Source organism: Macaca mulatta, chromosome 1 (assembly GCF_049350105.2).
Source record: "Macaca mulatta isolate MMU2019108-1 chromosome 1, T2T-MMU8v2.0, whole genome shotgun sequence".
Taxonomy (NCBI): domain Eukaryota; kingdom Metazoa; phylum Chordata; class Mammalia; order Primates; family Cercopithecidae; genus Macaca; species Macaca mulatta.
The window spans coordinates 170,816,537-170,834,927 of NC_133406.1; the positions used below are offsets into that span (position 1 = coordinate 170,816,537).

The 18,391-nt window shown below is 34.5% G+C and overlaps 1 protein-coding gene across 6 annotated transcripts in view; it reads right to left on the minus strand.

The window, feature by feature from the left end:
• LRRC7 (leucine rich repeat containing 7) overlaps nucleotides 1–18,391 on the minus strand; it is a 552,677-nt gene that overhangs the window by 307,467 nt on the left and 226,819 nt on the right. For all 6 annotated transcript variants that reach the window (XM_077954325.1, XM_028832544.2, XM_028832526.2 and 3 more), the window contains one exon: nucleotides 15,851–15,968. In XM_077954325.1, the coding sequence (XP_077810451.1) occupies nucleotides 15,851–15,968 (118 nt within the window). The remainder of the gene's footprint in view (nucleotides 1–15,850; nucleotides 15,969–18,391) is intronic.

The following is an 18,391-nucleotide window of genomic DNA, read 5'->3' on the forward strand; positions in this document are numbered from 1 at the left end:
GCCTATTTTAGTAGCATCGTAAAGTGAAAAGCCACATGCTGGTAATCAACAGAGACAGTAATACAACTGATTCTGCCTTACAAACATATTTGGGGAAAATTTTGAGGAGTGCTTATGACCGTGGCCAACAATGAGTTCACATAGGAATGAATTTGACTTAGTCTAAATGAGTTAATTTAAGTGACATTTCAATTCCTCTTGTTCTCTCTCTCTTTCTCTCTCTCAGCTTCAACAACAAACACATTGAGTCATTTTATGTGAAATAAACTGTTTAATAACCTTGCTTCATACTTGAGAAATGATTTTTTTCCTTCCTTATCAATCTACCACTTTACTGAGCACTCACTATGCCTGGACATCGATAGGGGCTATTGTGGATCTAGAAACAATGTAAGGTTCATTCTTGTTTTCAAGGAGTTTATACTGAAGCTGCAAGGGAGCATGGCATTGTGGAGGAAGGACTCGCAATGCTTCATTGCCCATTTAAGCTTGTTTTTTTAATTTTTTTTTTTTAAGGATCTACTGAGACATGGAAGACAAGTTCATCACTTAGCTCTGCTGCAACTCTAGGAAAATTGATCAGTTTATGTAACAGAACCCAATACAGACTTAAAAAGTGTTAGGAAGTGTTCTTCCTTGTATTTAGTACATAACCAGATTGTAAGTTTTATCTCCCATGGAGTAAGTGCTAGTGACACACATAAGGCATTATTTATTTTATTTCCTAATGAAAATATTAGAAAGAGTTAAAAGTTCCAGCATCAAGCCAAAAAGGTGGCAGGAGGAAATAACAATTTAAAAAAACCCTGGGTTTTGTTACCATGATGTTCTTTAATGGAAACAGAAGGAGTCAATCCTCAGTTTATTTTAACACTATAACCAAGGGGAGAAGTTGATTCTGTAGAAAGGGAAGGTAGTCTTAAAGTGAGAGAAGTGCTGATCACACTTCAGATAAATAACTCATTAACAATATTGAAAGTGAGGTATTTAATAGAACAAAATAATGAACTTTACTCTAAATAAATGGTGTAATGATTTGCCAAACACCAGAGAACACACTTATTGCTTATTGATAACAATTGCATGGTGCCATTTTCTCCCCGACACAAGGTGTTACAGAGTAGACTCCTTTATGAATTTATAATATATACACTACCAGAGCCTCAAGAGTAATGTGCTCAAATGTTTAAAGATTTCTATTGTTTAACTGATTACCCATAGATGCTTTTTCTAGTGTATTTGAGAGAAAAAAAAGTCGCCCTCCTATCCTTCAAGTAGAGGATATGATTTGTCTTCAGTGTTTTGCATGTATTTGAGGGAAGGGGTGGAATAGTTGGCAAATTGGTAAAACACATAATAATGCCTTCAATTTTGATTGCCTATCATTATAACTAACAATAATGATTTTTTTTCCCCACTATGGTGCTGTGCAAATCCATTCTTGTATAGAAATAAGTTTTAGTGGATGAGAGAAAAATCACTTAATTGCTGCAGAATTAGGAAGCGCTTTCAAATTAATTCATTTTCATTAAAGTCCTTATAGTGTCATAGTCTCTATAAAGCAATGAAAAATCAGCAATCAGACTTGAAATAGAATCACTGCCTAATTAAATCTTATAATTCATTATCTTGCTTTATCATACAAAATAAAACAATTTACTTCATTATGACCAGGTATCATCTTCACAAACATGCATGGACTATTTATTTAGAAATCATAATATCATGAAATGTATTCATCTCTGATGCACATAGTAGTTTTATTTTACTGTTGAATTAAGATGAGAGGAATCATGGATAAAAATTCATTGGCATAGAAAGCTGATGCATTTACTCATGGATTGCTGCATATAATTAGGGAACAAAAAGAATTTAGAGAGGAAGAATAATTTACATGCAATGCAGATATTTATGTATTTCCTCTAGATAGCTGGCTAGCTAACCAGGTTTTACTAAAATTAACCAAAATTTCTTTAGAAAGGTCAATGTTAATACAGTTATTTTTTCAAAGAAAGAATATGTTTTACTGAACATAAGAGATTAAAACCTCATTTTCCAGTTCATTTATTTCCAGCTCATTAGGTGTTTTTAATGTTCTAAGTAAGTAAATATTTCAAGTATTGGGTCCTCTCAATGTTCCAAGTATGTAAAAATCATAAAATGTGGTATTTGTCTTACAGAAGTTTATAATATAATGGAGAACAAAGTGTACTATTAATAGATCTCTAGCCTATACCTAATAATAAAAGAATATGTATTTTTATTACAAGCAAGAAGAAACATTTAAGAAATTAACAATATACTTGGCCACAATGTGAAAGGCAATAACTAATAAGAACTCAGTATCATCAAAACTGTGTAGTCTGCAATGTATTTCAATAAAAACAACAATGAGTAAAAAGGTCCTAAATGTATTAGAGCACTAGAAAACAATTTAGTAAACAATAAGAAAGTAAAAGAAGGGATATAATAATGATAACTGCAGTAGAAAGTAGAAATTAATGAGTTGGAAAACAAACAAATCAAATAATAGAAAAGACCAACAAACCAAAACAGTATTATTTGAAAGATTAACAAAGTAGAAAAACCTCTGGAAAGGTTGCTAAAAAGACTAAAAGACAAATCGTAGGAAACAATGTTAGGAATGTAAAGGAGAAAACAGTCACAGACAGAGTAGAGATTTATGAAAGAGAAGACTGTGGATAATATGTGAAAACAAATTAAAAAACCAGTATGATGAAATAGATTATTTCCTAATTAGATTGTAATTTATGAAAAAGTGACTCAAGAAGAATAAAGGTATTGGATTAGAAAGAAATGATATTGTCACGGGTAGATTAAATGATTTTATAATAAAGATTCAAAAGAATCTGCTGGTTATGTATTAGAATTTATATCCAGCTCTGTAGCTCAATGTACAATCAAAGCATCAAAATTAGTAATGTTTTTATATAGAATCAACCAAAATTAGAAAACGTATTTCTTAAAAAAGTGATACAATTTGCAAAACTAACAACTTAAAGTACTTAAACATAACTATAACAAAATGTGTACATATTCTTGATGAAAATCACAAAGTTTTACAGAACAACACATAGTAAGACCTAAATAAAGGGAAATACCATGCTCATGAATTACAACTCTTACTATGCCAAAGATGTCAACTCTTCCCAAATTAACCTTTCAATTAAAGCCAATTTTAAAAATTCCAATAGATTATGTACCTCAACAAGTTGAACCTAATATTCCTGTGGAAGAATTGAGTATCAAGAATGGCAAAACACTTTTGAAAATGAAAACCACACACACACACAAAAAAGTCGACTTGTCTTTTCAGATGCTAAGACTGAATATTAGATTATAGTGATTAGAACAATGTTGTAACAGCATAGGAATAGGCAAATAAGGCAATGAAGCAGGATAAATAGTTTGGGAAAAAGCTTTTTGTATACGAAAGAGGTAGAATTACAAATCAGTGGGGGAAACAAGGCTGTTGGAACAATGAATCATCTATTCACATAGAAAAAGATAAATTTTGATCATATAGAGCATTGAAATAAATTGCAAATGAATTAGATATCCAAATGTGAAAAGAAAAACAAGCAGTTTTAGAAGAAAATATAGATAAATATCTTTGTGATATTAGAGTAGGGAAGACTTTCTTAAATAATTTGTAAAATTACATATTAAAGAGTAATACATTTTGCTACATTGAGAGAAACAAAGAACCCACAAAACAACTAGATAACAACATTACAACAGGAAAAAAAGCCTCAGAAATCATTATTAATTTTGGATGTAAAGTAATAAAATGTTCCTTTAAAAGATATAGATTAGTAGAATGGATTAAGCAACATGAATTAACTATATGCTTCTTATAAGAAATTCACCTTACTGGTAAGCAAAGACACTTACAAAATGAAGGTAAAGGGATGATAAAAGATATTCTACACAAATGGAAACTAAGAGAGAGTAGGAGTAGCTATACTTATGTCAGATAAAACAGACTTTAATCAAAAACTGTGAAAACAACAGAGAAAGACATCATTATATAATAAAGGAATCAATTATAGAAGAAGATGTAATAATTCTAAAAATATATGCACTCACCACTGGAGCTCCCAGATTTATTAAACAAACATTACTAGACCTAAAAAGATATAGATGCAATACAATAATAGTGGGGGACTTCAACACCTCACTCATAACACTTAGATTATTGAAAATAGAAAATCAACAAAGAAACAGTGGACTTAAATTCAGCTTTAGAGCAAATGGGCCTAATAGACATATAGAACATTCTATTTAGCAACTGCAGAATATATATTCCTCTCATCAGCACTTGGAGCATTCTCCAAGATAGACCATATGACAGGCCATAAAACAAGTCTCAATAAATTTTTAAAAAGTGAAATCATATTAAGTATATTCTCAGACAACAGTGGAATAAAACTAGAAATGAAGACCAAGGAAAACTCTCAAAACTACACATAAGTGGAAATTAAACAATATACCCCTGAACAATATTTGGTCAATAATGAAATTAAGACAAAATTAGAAAAAAAACTTTTGAAATGAACGAAAATGGAGACACAACCTACCAAAACTTATGGAATACAGTAAAAGTAGTATTAAGAGGGAAGTTTATAGTATTAAACGCTTATATTTAAAAAATATAAAGGTCACAAACTAGCTTCCAGGCTCATCCCAAGGAACTGGAAAACAAGGGCAAACCAAATACACAGCACAAGAAAAGAAATAACAAAAATCAGAGCAGAACTAAATGATACTGAGAACAACAACGAAAACAAAACAAACAATCAATGAAATTAAAAGTTGGTCCTTTAAAAGATAAACAAAATAATAGACCACAAGCTAGACTAATCAAGAAAAGGAGAGAGAAGATCCAAATAAACACAATCAGAAATAAAAAAGGAGACATAACTGATGCCATGGAAATAGAAAAGATAATCTGAGACTACCATGAATAACTCTATGCTCACAGGCTAAAAATTCCAGAGGAAATGAATAAATTCCTAGAAACATACAACCTCCCAATATTGAACCAGGAATTCACAGAAATCCTGAACAGATCAATGATGAGTGGTGAGATAGAATCAGTAATAAAACATTTCCTCAAAAATAAAATTCCAGGATCAGATGGATTCAGAGTCAAATTCTTCCAAACCTATGAAGAAGAACTGGTACCAATCCTCATGAAACGGTTCCAAAAAATTGAGAAGGAGGGAATTCACCATAATTCATTCTAGAAAGCAAATATTATCCTGATACCAAAGCCAGACAAGGACACAACAATAAAAGAAAACTATGGACCAATATCCCTGTGAACATAGATGCAAAAATTCTCAACAAAATACTAGTAAACCAAATCCAACAGCACATCAAAAAGATCAAGTTGGTTTTATTCAAAGTGTGTGAAGATGGTTCAAAATAGGCAAATCAATAAAAGCAAATTATTACATAAGCAAAAATAAAAACAAAAACCATATGATCATCTCAATAGACAGAGAAAAAGCATTTGACAAAATTCAGCATCCCTTCATGATAGAAACCTTCAACAAACTAGGCATATAAAGAGCATACCTGAAAAAAATAAAGATCATATATGACAAAGGCACAGCCAACATCACAACGAATTGGGAGTAGCTGGAAGCAATCCCTATAAAAACTGAAAGACAAGAATGCCCACTTTCACTACTCTGTTCAATATAGTATTAGAAGTCCTAGCCAGAGTACTGAACCAAGAGAAAGAAATAAAAGGCATTCAATCTGGAAAAGAGAAAGTGAAATGATCTCTGTTTACTATTGATATGATCTTATACCTAGAAAACCCTAAAGACTCCTTTAGGAATCCAACTTACAAGGGATGTAAAGGACCTCTTCAAGGAGAACTACAAACCACTGCTCAGTGAAATAAAAGAGGACACAAACAAATGGAAGAACATACCATGCTCATGGATAGGAAGAATCAATATCGTGAAAATGGCCATACTGCCCAAGGCCATTTATAGATTCAGTGCCATCCCCATCAAGCTACCAATGACTTTATTCACAGAATTGGAAAAAACTGCTTTAAAGTTCATATGGAACCAAAAAAGAGCCCTCATCTCCAAGACAATCCTAAGTCAAAAGAACAAAGCTGGAGGCATCACACTACCTGACTTCAAACTATACTACAAGGCTACCGTAACCAAAACAGCATGTTACTGGTACCAAAACAGAGATATAGACCAATGGAACAGAACAGAGTCCTCAGAAATAATATCACACATCTACAGCCATCTGATCTTTGACAAACCTGAGGAAAATAAGAAATGGGGAAAGAATTCCCTATTTAATAAATGGTGCTGGGAAAATTGGCTAGCCATAAGTAGAAAGCTGAAACTGGATCTTTTCCTTACTCCTTATAAGAAAATTAATTTAAGATGGATTAGAGACTTAAATGTGAGACCTAATACCATAAAAATCCTAGAAGAAAACCTAGGTAATACCATTCAGGACATAGGCATGGGCAAGGACTTCATGTCTAAAACACCAAAAGCAACGGCAACAAAAGCCAAAATTGACAAATGGGATCTCATTAAACTAAAGAGCTTCTGCACAGCAAAAGAAACTACCATTGGAGTGAACAGGCAACCTACAGAATGGGAGAAAATTTTTGCAATCTACTCATCTGACAAAGGACTAATATCCAGAACCTACAAAGAACTCAAACAAATTTACAAGAAAAAAACAAACAACCCCATCAAAAAGTGGGCAAAGGATATGAACAGACATTTCTCAAAAGAAGACATGCATACAGCCAACAGACATATGAAAAAATGCTCGTCATCACTGGCCATCAGAGAAATGCAAATCAAAACCACAATGAGATACCATCTCACACCAGTTAGAATGGCAATCATTAAAAAAGTCAGGAAACAACAGGTGCTGGAGAGGATGTGGAGAAATAGGAACACATTTACACTGTTGGTGGGATGGTAAACTAGTTCAACCATTGTGGAAAACAGTATGGCGATTCCTCAAGGATCTAGAACTAGAAATACCATACGACCCAGCCATCCCATTACTGGGTATATACCCAAAGGATTATAAATTATGCTGCTATAAAGACACATGCACACGTATGTTCACTGCGGCACTATTCACAATAGCAAAGACTTGGAATCAACCCAAATGTCCATCAGTGACAGACTGGATTAAGAAAATGTGGCACATATACACCATGGAATACTATGCAGCCATAAAAAAGGATGAGTTCGTGTCCTTTGTAGGGACATGGATGCAACTGTAAACCATCATTCTCAGCAAACTATCGCAAGAACAGAAAACCAAACACTGCATTTTCTCACTCATAGGTGGGAACTGAACAATGAGATCACTTGGACTTGGGAAGGGGAACATCACACACTAGGGCCTATTATGAGGAGGGGGGAGGGGGGAGGGATTGCATTGGGAGTTATACCTGATGTAAATGACGAGTTGATGGGTGCTGACGAGTTGATGGATGCAGCACACCAACATGGCACAAGTATACATATGTAACAAACCTGCACATTGTGCACGTGTACCCTAGAACTTAAAGTATAATAAAAATAAATAAATAAATAAATAAATGACAACAAAATAAAAATAAAAATGCTTAGATTTGAAAAAGGAATTCAGCAAAATTTCAGGATACAAAATTAATGTGCAAAAATCAATAGCATTTCTATACACCAATAACAAGCTGAGAAACAAATCAAGAATGCAATCCCATTTACAATAGCTGCAAATGAATAAAATGCCTAGGAATCTATTTAACCATGGAGTTGGAACATCTGTACAAAGAAAACTACAATACGCTGGTGAAACAAATTGTAGATGACCCAAAGAAATGGGAAAACATTCCACTCTCATGGATTGGAAGAATTAATATTGTTGAAATGACCATACTGCCCAAAGCAATCTATGGACTCAATGCAATCCATATGAAAATATGCATGCCATTTTTCACAGAATTGGGAAAAACCAATCCTAAAATTCACGTGGAACTAAAAGAGAGCCTAAATAGTCAAAACATTTCTGAGCAAAAAGAACAAAGCTGGAAATATCAAATTACCTGACTCCCAAATTATACTACAAGGCTATAGTTACAAAAACAACATGGTACTTGTATAAAAATCAATACAGATATCAATGGAATAGAGTCAAAAAGTCAAAGATAATGTGACATATCTTTGCCAATGGATATTGACAAAGTTGACAAAAGCATAATATGGGGAAAGGACACCCTCTTCAATAAATGCTGCTGGGAAAACTGGATTGCCATGTGCAGAAGAATGAAACTCACCCTAACTCCCACCATATGTGGGAATCAACTCAAAATGTATTAAAGACTTAAATGTAAACATGAAACTATAAAAGTACTGGAAGAAAATCTAGAGAAAACATGTCTGGACATTGAACTAGGCAAATAATTCATGACTTCAGACCTTCTGAGCTTTTGTGCTCCAAAGCAGAATTAACAAAACCAAAAAGAGACATTGAGACAATTAAACTAAAAAGCCTGTGCACAAATAAATAATCAACAGAATGAACAGAAAGTCGGCAGAATGTGAGAAATTATTTGCAAACTATAGCAAAGATTTGAAATCAACCTAGATGTCCATCAATAAATGAATGGATAAAGAAAATGTAGCACATAAATACAATGGAATAGTAGCCTGCAGTTCAAAAAAGAATGTAATCATGTCTTTTGCTGCAACATGGATGTCAGTGGAGGCCATTATCTTAAGTAAAACAACTCAGAGACAGAAAGTCAAATATTGCATACTTTTGCTTATAAACAGAAGCTAAATAGTGTGTACACATGGACATAAAGTGTGGATTAATAGACATAGAAGACTCAGAAAGGTGGTAAGGTGGGATGTGGGGAGAAGGATGAGAAATTACTTAATGAGTACAATGTACACTATTTGGATGATGGTTATACTAAAATCCCAGAATTTACCACTATGCAATGTGTGCATCTTACTAAACTGTTGTATCCCTTAAAGAGATACAAATAAAATTTAAAAACAAATTGGCAACTTCTTTATGACAAATGGCATGCCAAAGTGAAGACAAGTCACAAATTGGGAGACAATATTTGTAGCCCACATAACCAAAACCAAAACCAAAACAACAACAACAACAACAACAAAAAACTAGCATTCAGAGTATATAAATATTTCAAGTCACCAAAAAGCTAAAAGACAAACATTCAAAACTAAAATGAACCCAAAGAGACAATGTAAAGAAAGAGACTCTAAACTGGCCAATAAAAACAAAAAAGAAAAAAATGCCAACTTCACTAGTGATTAGGGAAATATAAAGTATCAAGCTACTCTTATATAGCCATCTGATTGGCCAACAATTAATATATTTAATAACCCTATGTGTGGCAAAGATATGGCACATTGGGGACATTGGTAATTTTCTGGTATAAGTAATACTAAAGACAAATCTTAGAAAATATAGAATGAAAAACTTCAAGAATAATATATATGGTGTGGTAGCACTTCACTGAAATTTTAAAGACATTAAGTCTGAGAGGGAGGAAGTGGGAAGGGATTGAGATGAGCATTTACAAGTTTCTCTAACCTTTTATTTACTAATAAAACCCCTAAAGTAAGAAATCTATAATAAACATTAACACTTTAATTTCCATGATGGGTACATTGGTGCCTCACGTTATTTTCTTCATGCTTAAAACGTTAAAATAGTTCAAAAATTAAAGGTGCACAAATATTTTAATGTAACTATCAAGCATTTTTAATACAATATTAAGTGTTAGGATGGACAATACACAGGGTGTATTTGTACAGAGGGGAGACTCTTGACTTAATTTAGTCAGGTCAGAGGCCACGTGGAAACAATAACAACTGAATTGAGTTTTGAATAGTAAGTATGATTGAACCAGGTAAAAAGAGGTGTAAAAAATGATTTAGTCAGAGGGAAGAGGAAATAATGTAAATAGAGTCACAAAGATTCACTATTTGAGGAAGCTCTTCAGTATCTAGGCCATAAAGTTAAAAAATGCAAATCAGCCAGGCGCAGTGGCTCACGCCTGTAATCCCAGCACTTTGGGAGGCTGAGGTGGGCAGATCACAAGGTCAGGGTTCGAGACCAGCCTGACCAACATGGTGAAACCCCATCTCTACTAAAAATACAAAAATTAGCCGAGCGTGTTGGCAGGAGCCTGTAATCCCAGCTACTCAGGAGGCTGAGGCAGGAGAATTGCTTGAACCTGGGAGGCAGAGGCTGCAAGTGAGCTGAGATCACGCCATTACACTACAGCCTGGGTGATAGAGTGAGACTCCATCTCAACAACAAAAAAAAGGAAGTGCAAATCATGCGTGGTGGGATTGGCAGATGGAATGTAGGAATTAATAGAGGTCAATTACGGGTACTTTTAATTTGTGTTAGGAACTCTACATTCTACCCCAGTTCAAATGATGTATCTTATGTTGGAGAGTAATGCTGTCATATTAGAAATTATGAAAGAGTGCTGAAGCTATTTTGCAGAGAATGGGTTTGGTAATTGTGGTGGCAATAATGGAGTTGAGACCAATTAGGAGGCCATCAAGTAATCTAGGAAAGAGATATGGGACTAGTTTATGAATGTAACAATGGGAACAGTAAGAAGGAAAAAGACCTGCCATATATTTAGGAGGTAAATTTGGCAGGAGTTGAAGACTGAATGGATATGGAAGTTGAAGAAGAGAATGAATTTTTGCCTTGAAAACCTGAGTAGATCACAGTAACATTAACAGAGAACTGGACAATGGAGGAAAAGCAGGTTGGAGAGAATAATGAATTTGGTTTTCAATACTTTATATTGGGAGTGTTTGTGGAATAAATTGTAGTGATGCCCAACATTAAGTCGGTTATTCTAGTCTGAAGCTCAGGCGAAAGGCCAAAGCTTGACATGAGGTAGTCATTATTCTAAGGAACAAAAACATTGAATTTATTATTATATGACAGGTTAGAGCTGACTTTAGTGGCTACTCATTACTTATCACAGCGTCATTTCTATCTTTTCCAGCACTCACTTAAAACATTTGGATGGGGACCTTATCCTATGTTGGGTGCCTAATGTCATTAAATACACATTATATATTTTTATTATTTATTTATTTATTTATTTTTATTATACTTTAAGTTCTAGGGTACATGTGCATAACGTGCAGGTTTGTTACATATGTATACTTGTGCCATGTTGGTGTGCTGCACCCAACATTATATATTTTTAAAGGAATGTCTCTATATAATTCTTATTTACCTGCCAAACATTTGATGAATGCCTACCATGCATACTGGGTATCACGCTAGTAGTTCCAAACAGAGAAATAAATAAAATAGCCCCTAATCTCAAGAGTCTCACTATCTAGTCAAATATATAGAAATTAAATTAAAAAGTGAAATAAGTTCAAAACAAATACACATGCAATGTAAAAAAGTATCACGGAGGGAGAAGGAATTCATTCTCCTTACTATACGGTGTCAGGGAAGTTTCCTAGACTAAATGACATCTGAAATATCTGTTTCTTTTTTTTTTTTTTTTTTTTGAGAGGGAGTTTCACTCTTGTTGCCCGGGCTGGAGTGCAATGACACGATCTTGGCTCACTGCAACCTCCGCCTCCTGGGTTCAGCCTCCTGAGTAGCTGGGATTATAGGCGTGCGCCACCACGCCTGGCTAATTTTTCTTCTTTTTGTATTTTTAGGAGAGACAGTGCTTCTCCATGTTGGTCAGGCTGGTCTCGAACTCCTGACCTCAGGTGATCTGCCTGCCTCGGCCTCCCAAAGTGCTGGGATTACAGGCGTGAGCCACCGCACCAGGCTGAAATGTCTTTTGAAAGGTGAAGAGGACTCTGTCTGGTTGATGGGGTATGACAGTAGGGAGGAAGGGGTATTTTGGGTAGAGAAGATAATATGATTCCTTGTGTCACAGGCAACCAGCTTGATGCATTTGGAAATTACGATCTGGTACTACCTGAGCGTGAAATGGAAGAACGATGACCAGTTGGAGTTGTGGTTAGAGAGGGAGATAACATCTGTTTACTCAAATTGTGCAGATATATTTCTGTACACAATAGTTCACTTATCTAAAGGTTTTAATATAAAATAGTATTTTTGAATTATGGAGAGGAAAAATGGTGGATCAGGATTACAGGCAGAAGAACTGGACATGAAAAGTAAAAGCAGGAGGCCACATCAACAATCAAGATCAGATTGAACCTTGACCTTAGAGTGAATTAATTTCATTAAGGGCTCACTCATCTAATTTAAGCACATTTTAGGTAATTTTAACCTAGATTGACTAATATTTGAATGAGTCTCTGTCTCAAAATACTCTAGTATGTCCTGTCCCTAAATACTCATACTGCTTGTATTCTCTCAGGTCTTGCCTCTTTCTCATCAGGGCTATTCCAAATTGTCAACTGTGGTTCTGACACTACACTTATTTTTTTTGCTATCTACTCTTTCTTCACTTGACAGATTCCCAAAGAATGTATTATGTTCCTTAAGTAACTGTCTAGTTTTCTGTCACAGAATCAGTGACAGCTTTCTTTTTTTTTTTTTTCCCGAGACAGTGTCTTGCTCTGTCGTCCAGGCTGGAGTGCAGTGGCGTGATCTCAGCTCACTGCAACCTCCGCCTCCCAGGTTCAAGCAATTCTCCTGCCTCAGCCTCCTGAGTAGCTGGGATTACAGACATGTGCCACCACATCTGGCTAATTTTTATATTTTTAGTCAAGACGGGATTTCACCAAGTTAGCCAGGCTGGTCTCAAACTCCTGAACTCGTGATCCCCATGCCTGGGCCTCCCAAAGTGCTGGGATTACAGGCATGAGCCACCGAGCCAGGCAGCGACAGCTTTCTTAGGTGTGGCTTTCTGAAATGGCTGATGTGATGAAATCTTTTACTGTTTGTGTAAGTTCTAGCAATGGTTGCTATCACTACACTCATCAAGCCTATAGTACTGTACCAGTATTGCAGAGTGGTTCACCATCTTTTGCATGACTTTTGCATAAATATTTCTAGACTATACAGAATCATAAGCATAACTAAAAGCCCCTAATAGTTGCAAAAACTTCTAAGGATGCTTACAGATACTTCTGAGTTGAAAAAATATAACCTGTGGTTCACTTTCTAAGAGCAAACATTTCTTGATGTAAGAGGGCCACTAGAAACTATTACATGCTCACAAAAATGTCAAATCACTTAGGAATTTCATGTTTGTATTGGGTGATAAACTATTTTCAAATCTTCTTCAAAAATAAGGTAGATTTTTCTTTACTTGGACTATCCAGCTAATCCTGCCTGAAAATCAAGGAATGTGATAATTGTCCATATACTATTTCTCAGAAATCATAACAGAAATAAAATTTGAAGTGTGAATGTATATAAATAAGGAGGTAGTAGTGATTGTTTTATTGTACCAAAATACAAATCTATACAAATAGGTAAATCTGTTCTCAAAGTATGGTATCCCTAAGGTCATCTTTCCATGGGTCAAAACTTAGTTGTTCTTCTCTTTACACATCTGCATATGTTACTTTTAGAATTTTCTTCCTGAAAACCCTCTAAGTAGCAAGTCAAGTTGGTGTAGAAAGAGATCTGTATCCCCTGTTTATGTTCTAATTGTCTCTTTTGGATGAAATACTCTCTTTATTCTGATGCTACTGTGTTTCATGGAAATCTTCAGGCAATTACTTGAACTCTTCCTGAAAACCTTCTAAGTGGCAAGTCGAGTTGGTGTAGAAAGAGGTCTATGTCCCCTATTTATGTTCTGATTGTCTCCTTCAGCTGAAATACTGTCTTTATTCAGATGCTACAGTGTTTCATGAAAATCTTCAGGCCACATCTTTTACTTGAACTCTTCCCTAATAATACAGCAGTCTTAATTAATCTTCGATTGTCTAAGAATTTATAATTGTAACATGTGCTTTATAATTAAGTACTTCATTGTATAGTATTTTATAATTTTCACTGATTATTTGAGAGTGTCAGTCTTATCCACAGTGATTCTATTAACTTCTCAATTACTCTCAAAGACTTGAATTGAAGAAAATCACTAGCACTTCACACTGGTAAATTTCAACAAGTTTTCCATGTTTCAGAACAAGCATTCATTCATGAATTCATTGAATAAATATTTATTGGGCTCCTAAATGTGACATACACTGTTTCAGGCAATGGAGATATAGCAGTAAACAAAACAACAACCAAAAATTTAGGCCATCAGTGAATTTTAATTCTAGTAAGGAGATTCCAGACAATAGATAAATAATTTAAATACACACTGGGTCAGTTTTTCATATGAGAAAAAGAAAGAAAGAGTAGAATGTGATTCTATTGAGTAATAACAGCAGTATCTTATTTTTAAATAGGGTGGTCTGGGAGGGCTTTGTTGACAGTACATGTAAGAAAAGGCCTGAAGGTGATAAGCAAATGAGCATTGCAGATATTTGTGGAGGAGAGTTCTGGTCAAACGAACAGAGACAAGGCTACTGAGATATTGTCATGGAGCTCTAAAGGCACCAAATTTCTTAGGAAAGTTATATTTACATGTGACCAAGGTATTTGTCTGGTGGCCTTTCACAAAACAGATCCTTATTTCCTAGGATGTCAAGCCAATCTTACCTAGCTTCTTTTGATCCTATCTGGTTATCACTTCTTAGGAAAACCTTCCCTAACTACAAAGATTGCATTGCATCCTTCTCTAGGCATGCCCTTCATGTTGAATGCACCTTCACACAAAAGTGCTTATTTAAACATCTACAATTACCTGTTTAATGGGCAACCCACTTGAAAGTAAACTTCATGAGGGCAGGATCTGTTTCGTTCATGCCTGCATTCCTGTCTCCTTGGCACTGAATAGAACCAAATAAATTACCAAAGTACTACTTGTGCAGATATGGTGCACACACAGGAAGTTTAACGGACTTCCTTAATGATGAAGGGGTCATATTTTGTATCCTCATTGTACTAGACATAACCCTTTTTGACTGATCCTTGCTAACAAAAGGGAGAGCTGAGTTCATTTGAAAGGAAATGAAGATTTAATGAATGAACAAGGTGCAAGAGACTTTCTGAAGCTCTAAGTCACTCCCATAAATACTCAAAAGAAAATATAATCAACCTGAATATCAACATCAGCATTATCATCAACAAAAGCACCAGATATACAAGTCTGTCCAGGAATATAACAAAAACTACTAAATTCCTATTATTTATTAGGCATTGCTCTAGATGTTTCGGACACATTAGCGACCAAAACAAAGAAAAATTCTTCCTATTATGAAATGGAGTTTACATTCTCAGTTAGGAGAAAATATACCATAACCATAGGAAATAAGTAAATTATACAATATTGTGAGGATGGTTAGTGCTAGGGGAAAAAACAGAAACCCAGTAAGGGAAATTAAGAGTATATTTTCAAATAGGGTGAACGGGTAGACCTTGTTTTGCAGGTGATATTTGACACATGTTGAGAAAAAATTTCACTCTGATAGTGACAGAAGTCAACTTTGTGAGGGCAGTAAATTATTATAGAAAAGATTATATCACATATCTGAATGCAGAGGGAAACAAGGCTTGAATGAGTCAAGCACATTAGTAAGAGGAGGAGAGAAGGACGTCTGTCTTGGACTTAAAATTTAGGATTTAACTTTACAAGAGCATTAAACTACAGTTGCAACAAAATCAAAGAAAAAAATATTTTAGATTGTTTGCTAAGAGAAGACATTAAAACACATTTTCAGTAAAAAATTCCACGTATTTTATGATGAGAGAAAAGTCTTACCATTTTTACTGATGTCGAGTTCCTTAAGATTAACTAAACTAGCAATAGTGGTTGGCAGATTTGAAAGGTCATTATCAGGAATACTTAGTTTTCGTAGAGCTTGACAGTTGAACAATTGCTGTAATAGAAAATAATCATTAATTAGATCTCAATTTGATTAAATTCATTCATAAACTCAGTAACAAAATTAAAGTCACGATGTTTATATATGTAGTAGTAAAAGAACCAGTTATAAAAGCCTCATTTTCCTCCATACTCATCTTCTCAATTGTTTCTGAATGGCTTCACATTCTATTCCCATATTAGTGCTTCTATTTTCTGCTACCCAGATTCTTGCCCCTACTTTTACCATTCACATTCAATTTGCTACTGAATCCCCACTGACTGCTTTTGCTTTTAAGTAACTTCTGGAGTTGTCTCTTCTTTTCTATTCTGACAGCTACCAGGATTACCTCAGTTCTGTTTTTCTGTGACCACATTAGATTTCATGAGGTATTATTTTAATTGAATCACATTAAACAGTTGTTTATCTAATATGCAAAAACTGCAATACACTGGAATACCTGAGCTCACATTTCTTTTGTGCTCCCTCCCCCAACTGTTTCATAAGGTGCATGAGACATTTAACCTCTGATATTTGGTGAAAAAAATCACTCGTAATTGCTTCATTTCTGCCATCAGTCCAAAGGATTAGGTGGGAAAGAGCCAAGTGTTAAAGTAATAGCTGTGAAATCCAGCATGCTTATATTCACTGGTTGAGGCAGATGCTTCTTTAAAATGTGAATTCTTGAGCTTTACCCAAATAGGTCCTGGAAGGGGGTCAACAATCTGCATTTTTAACAAGCACATCAGTGATCTGGAAGCTTTGACATAGGTGTTTGCAGTATCATATTTTGAGAAACAATAAATTAGATGGTTTAGCTCTGTCCAATTCATCTTGACTCCTGCCAGATATGAACATCTGGGACAGAATTTTTGATTCATTTCTGGAAGAATTATCTTAATGAGATCTTTTCTGTTTGACATTTCTAATTCTGTTTTGCTGAATTTCCACAGATGAAGTCTGGTATCCATGACTATGAAATTGGCCTACAGTACATTTAACTACCATTTGTTCTTACATGTAATTTGTTATTTATAGGCAAAAACAATGTAGCACATGGTTGTTATGTCTTAACTCATTAGCCTTTAAAAAATAAATTGGGCTGGTTGTTACTTAATATGAAATAATGCAGTTTCTTACTTTGGGTCATGTTTGGTGCCTTACAAAGATTATTTGTAACACTTCATGTAGTGTAGAATTAATTGTCAATATCTCAGACATAAATGTTGCTATTTCTTTTTATGAAACCCCAAAAAGAGAACTTGGATGCATACTTTGATGGATAGTTTCCACTATTAATTTTCCTTCTAAATAAATAGGAAAACAGATGCCTACACTCTTGGTAAAAGTTAATTTATACTTATTCCAGTCTCTATAATTCTGTTACGACTATTACATCTATATCTGCATGCAGTGTGGTCAGTTATAGATTCGTAGATTTAAAAAAATCAATTGTCTTATGACTGATTTTGGTAAGATTTACTAACAACTCTCTAGTCCGATCACTATTATACAACCATTTCAAGCCATGTTCAGGATAATGATTTTCAAAACACAATTTGTTTGTTTTATAAATTTGTCTCATCATCCCAACTAAATTCTGAAATGAGCTCAAGAATTAATAGTCCCACTATTAAGAGTCCCAGTATTCTTTTTCAACTTTAAATGAAGTCACATGAGAAAGAAAAGACACAGAAACTTCTGAACAGCCTGTAACAAAAAGAATCTAAGATCTCCTTGGTGTAGAAGCTGAGAATATGGTATGTGGAATCAGACTGACGTGTGTTCAATCTCCACCCATCTATTTACTAGCTGTGCAATCTTGGGCAAGTTACATAATATCTTTGAACTCATCAGTTTCCTTGCCTCTAAAATGAAAACAATACATTACCTAACTTGAAGAGTTGCTGAGAGAATTATATGAGTCAATAGATTCATCAGTTCTAAGTCACACATATTTTCACATATTAACAGCTTTGATATTTGGAATGCACCCTGCAGTCAGGAGTAAGTTATGATTTTTAAGGAGTATTTTTTCTTCCTTAATGGTACTATAATATTGATGTGTCTTATAATCAATGGCCTTGAATTTGATGAAATAAGGTACTTGTGAAAATGTAAGACTGTGTTTGTCACAGAGTAAAGCTTGATAACGGTAAACTATTATTAATATTTATGTACCAGATACAGAGGCACACCTATATAGTAATCTATTTTTTACTTTTCTAGATGATGGAGGCAGGAGTCATGCCTGATCTATCTTGGTATCAACCAGTTTCTTCCTTCTATACACCAAAGTGGCTGGTACAGTGTCCTGTACATAGTATATACTGAGGAAATATTTTTGAAATTCTGCATAGATAATTAAAAGGGAAATAAAGAGAACGCTAAATTCCAGATGAGAGTGGTAGTTCACTGGATTGGGAACTTCAGATAGG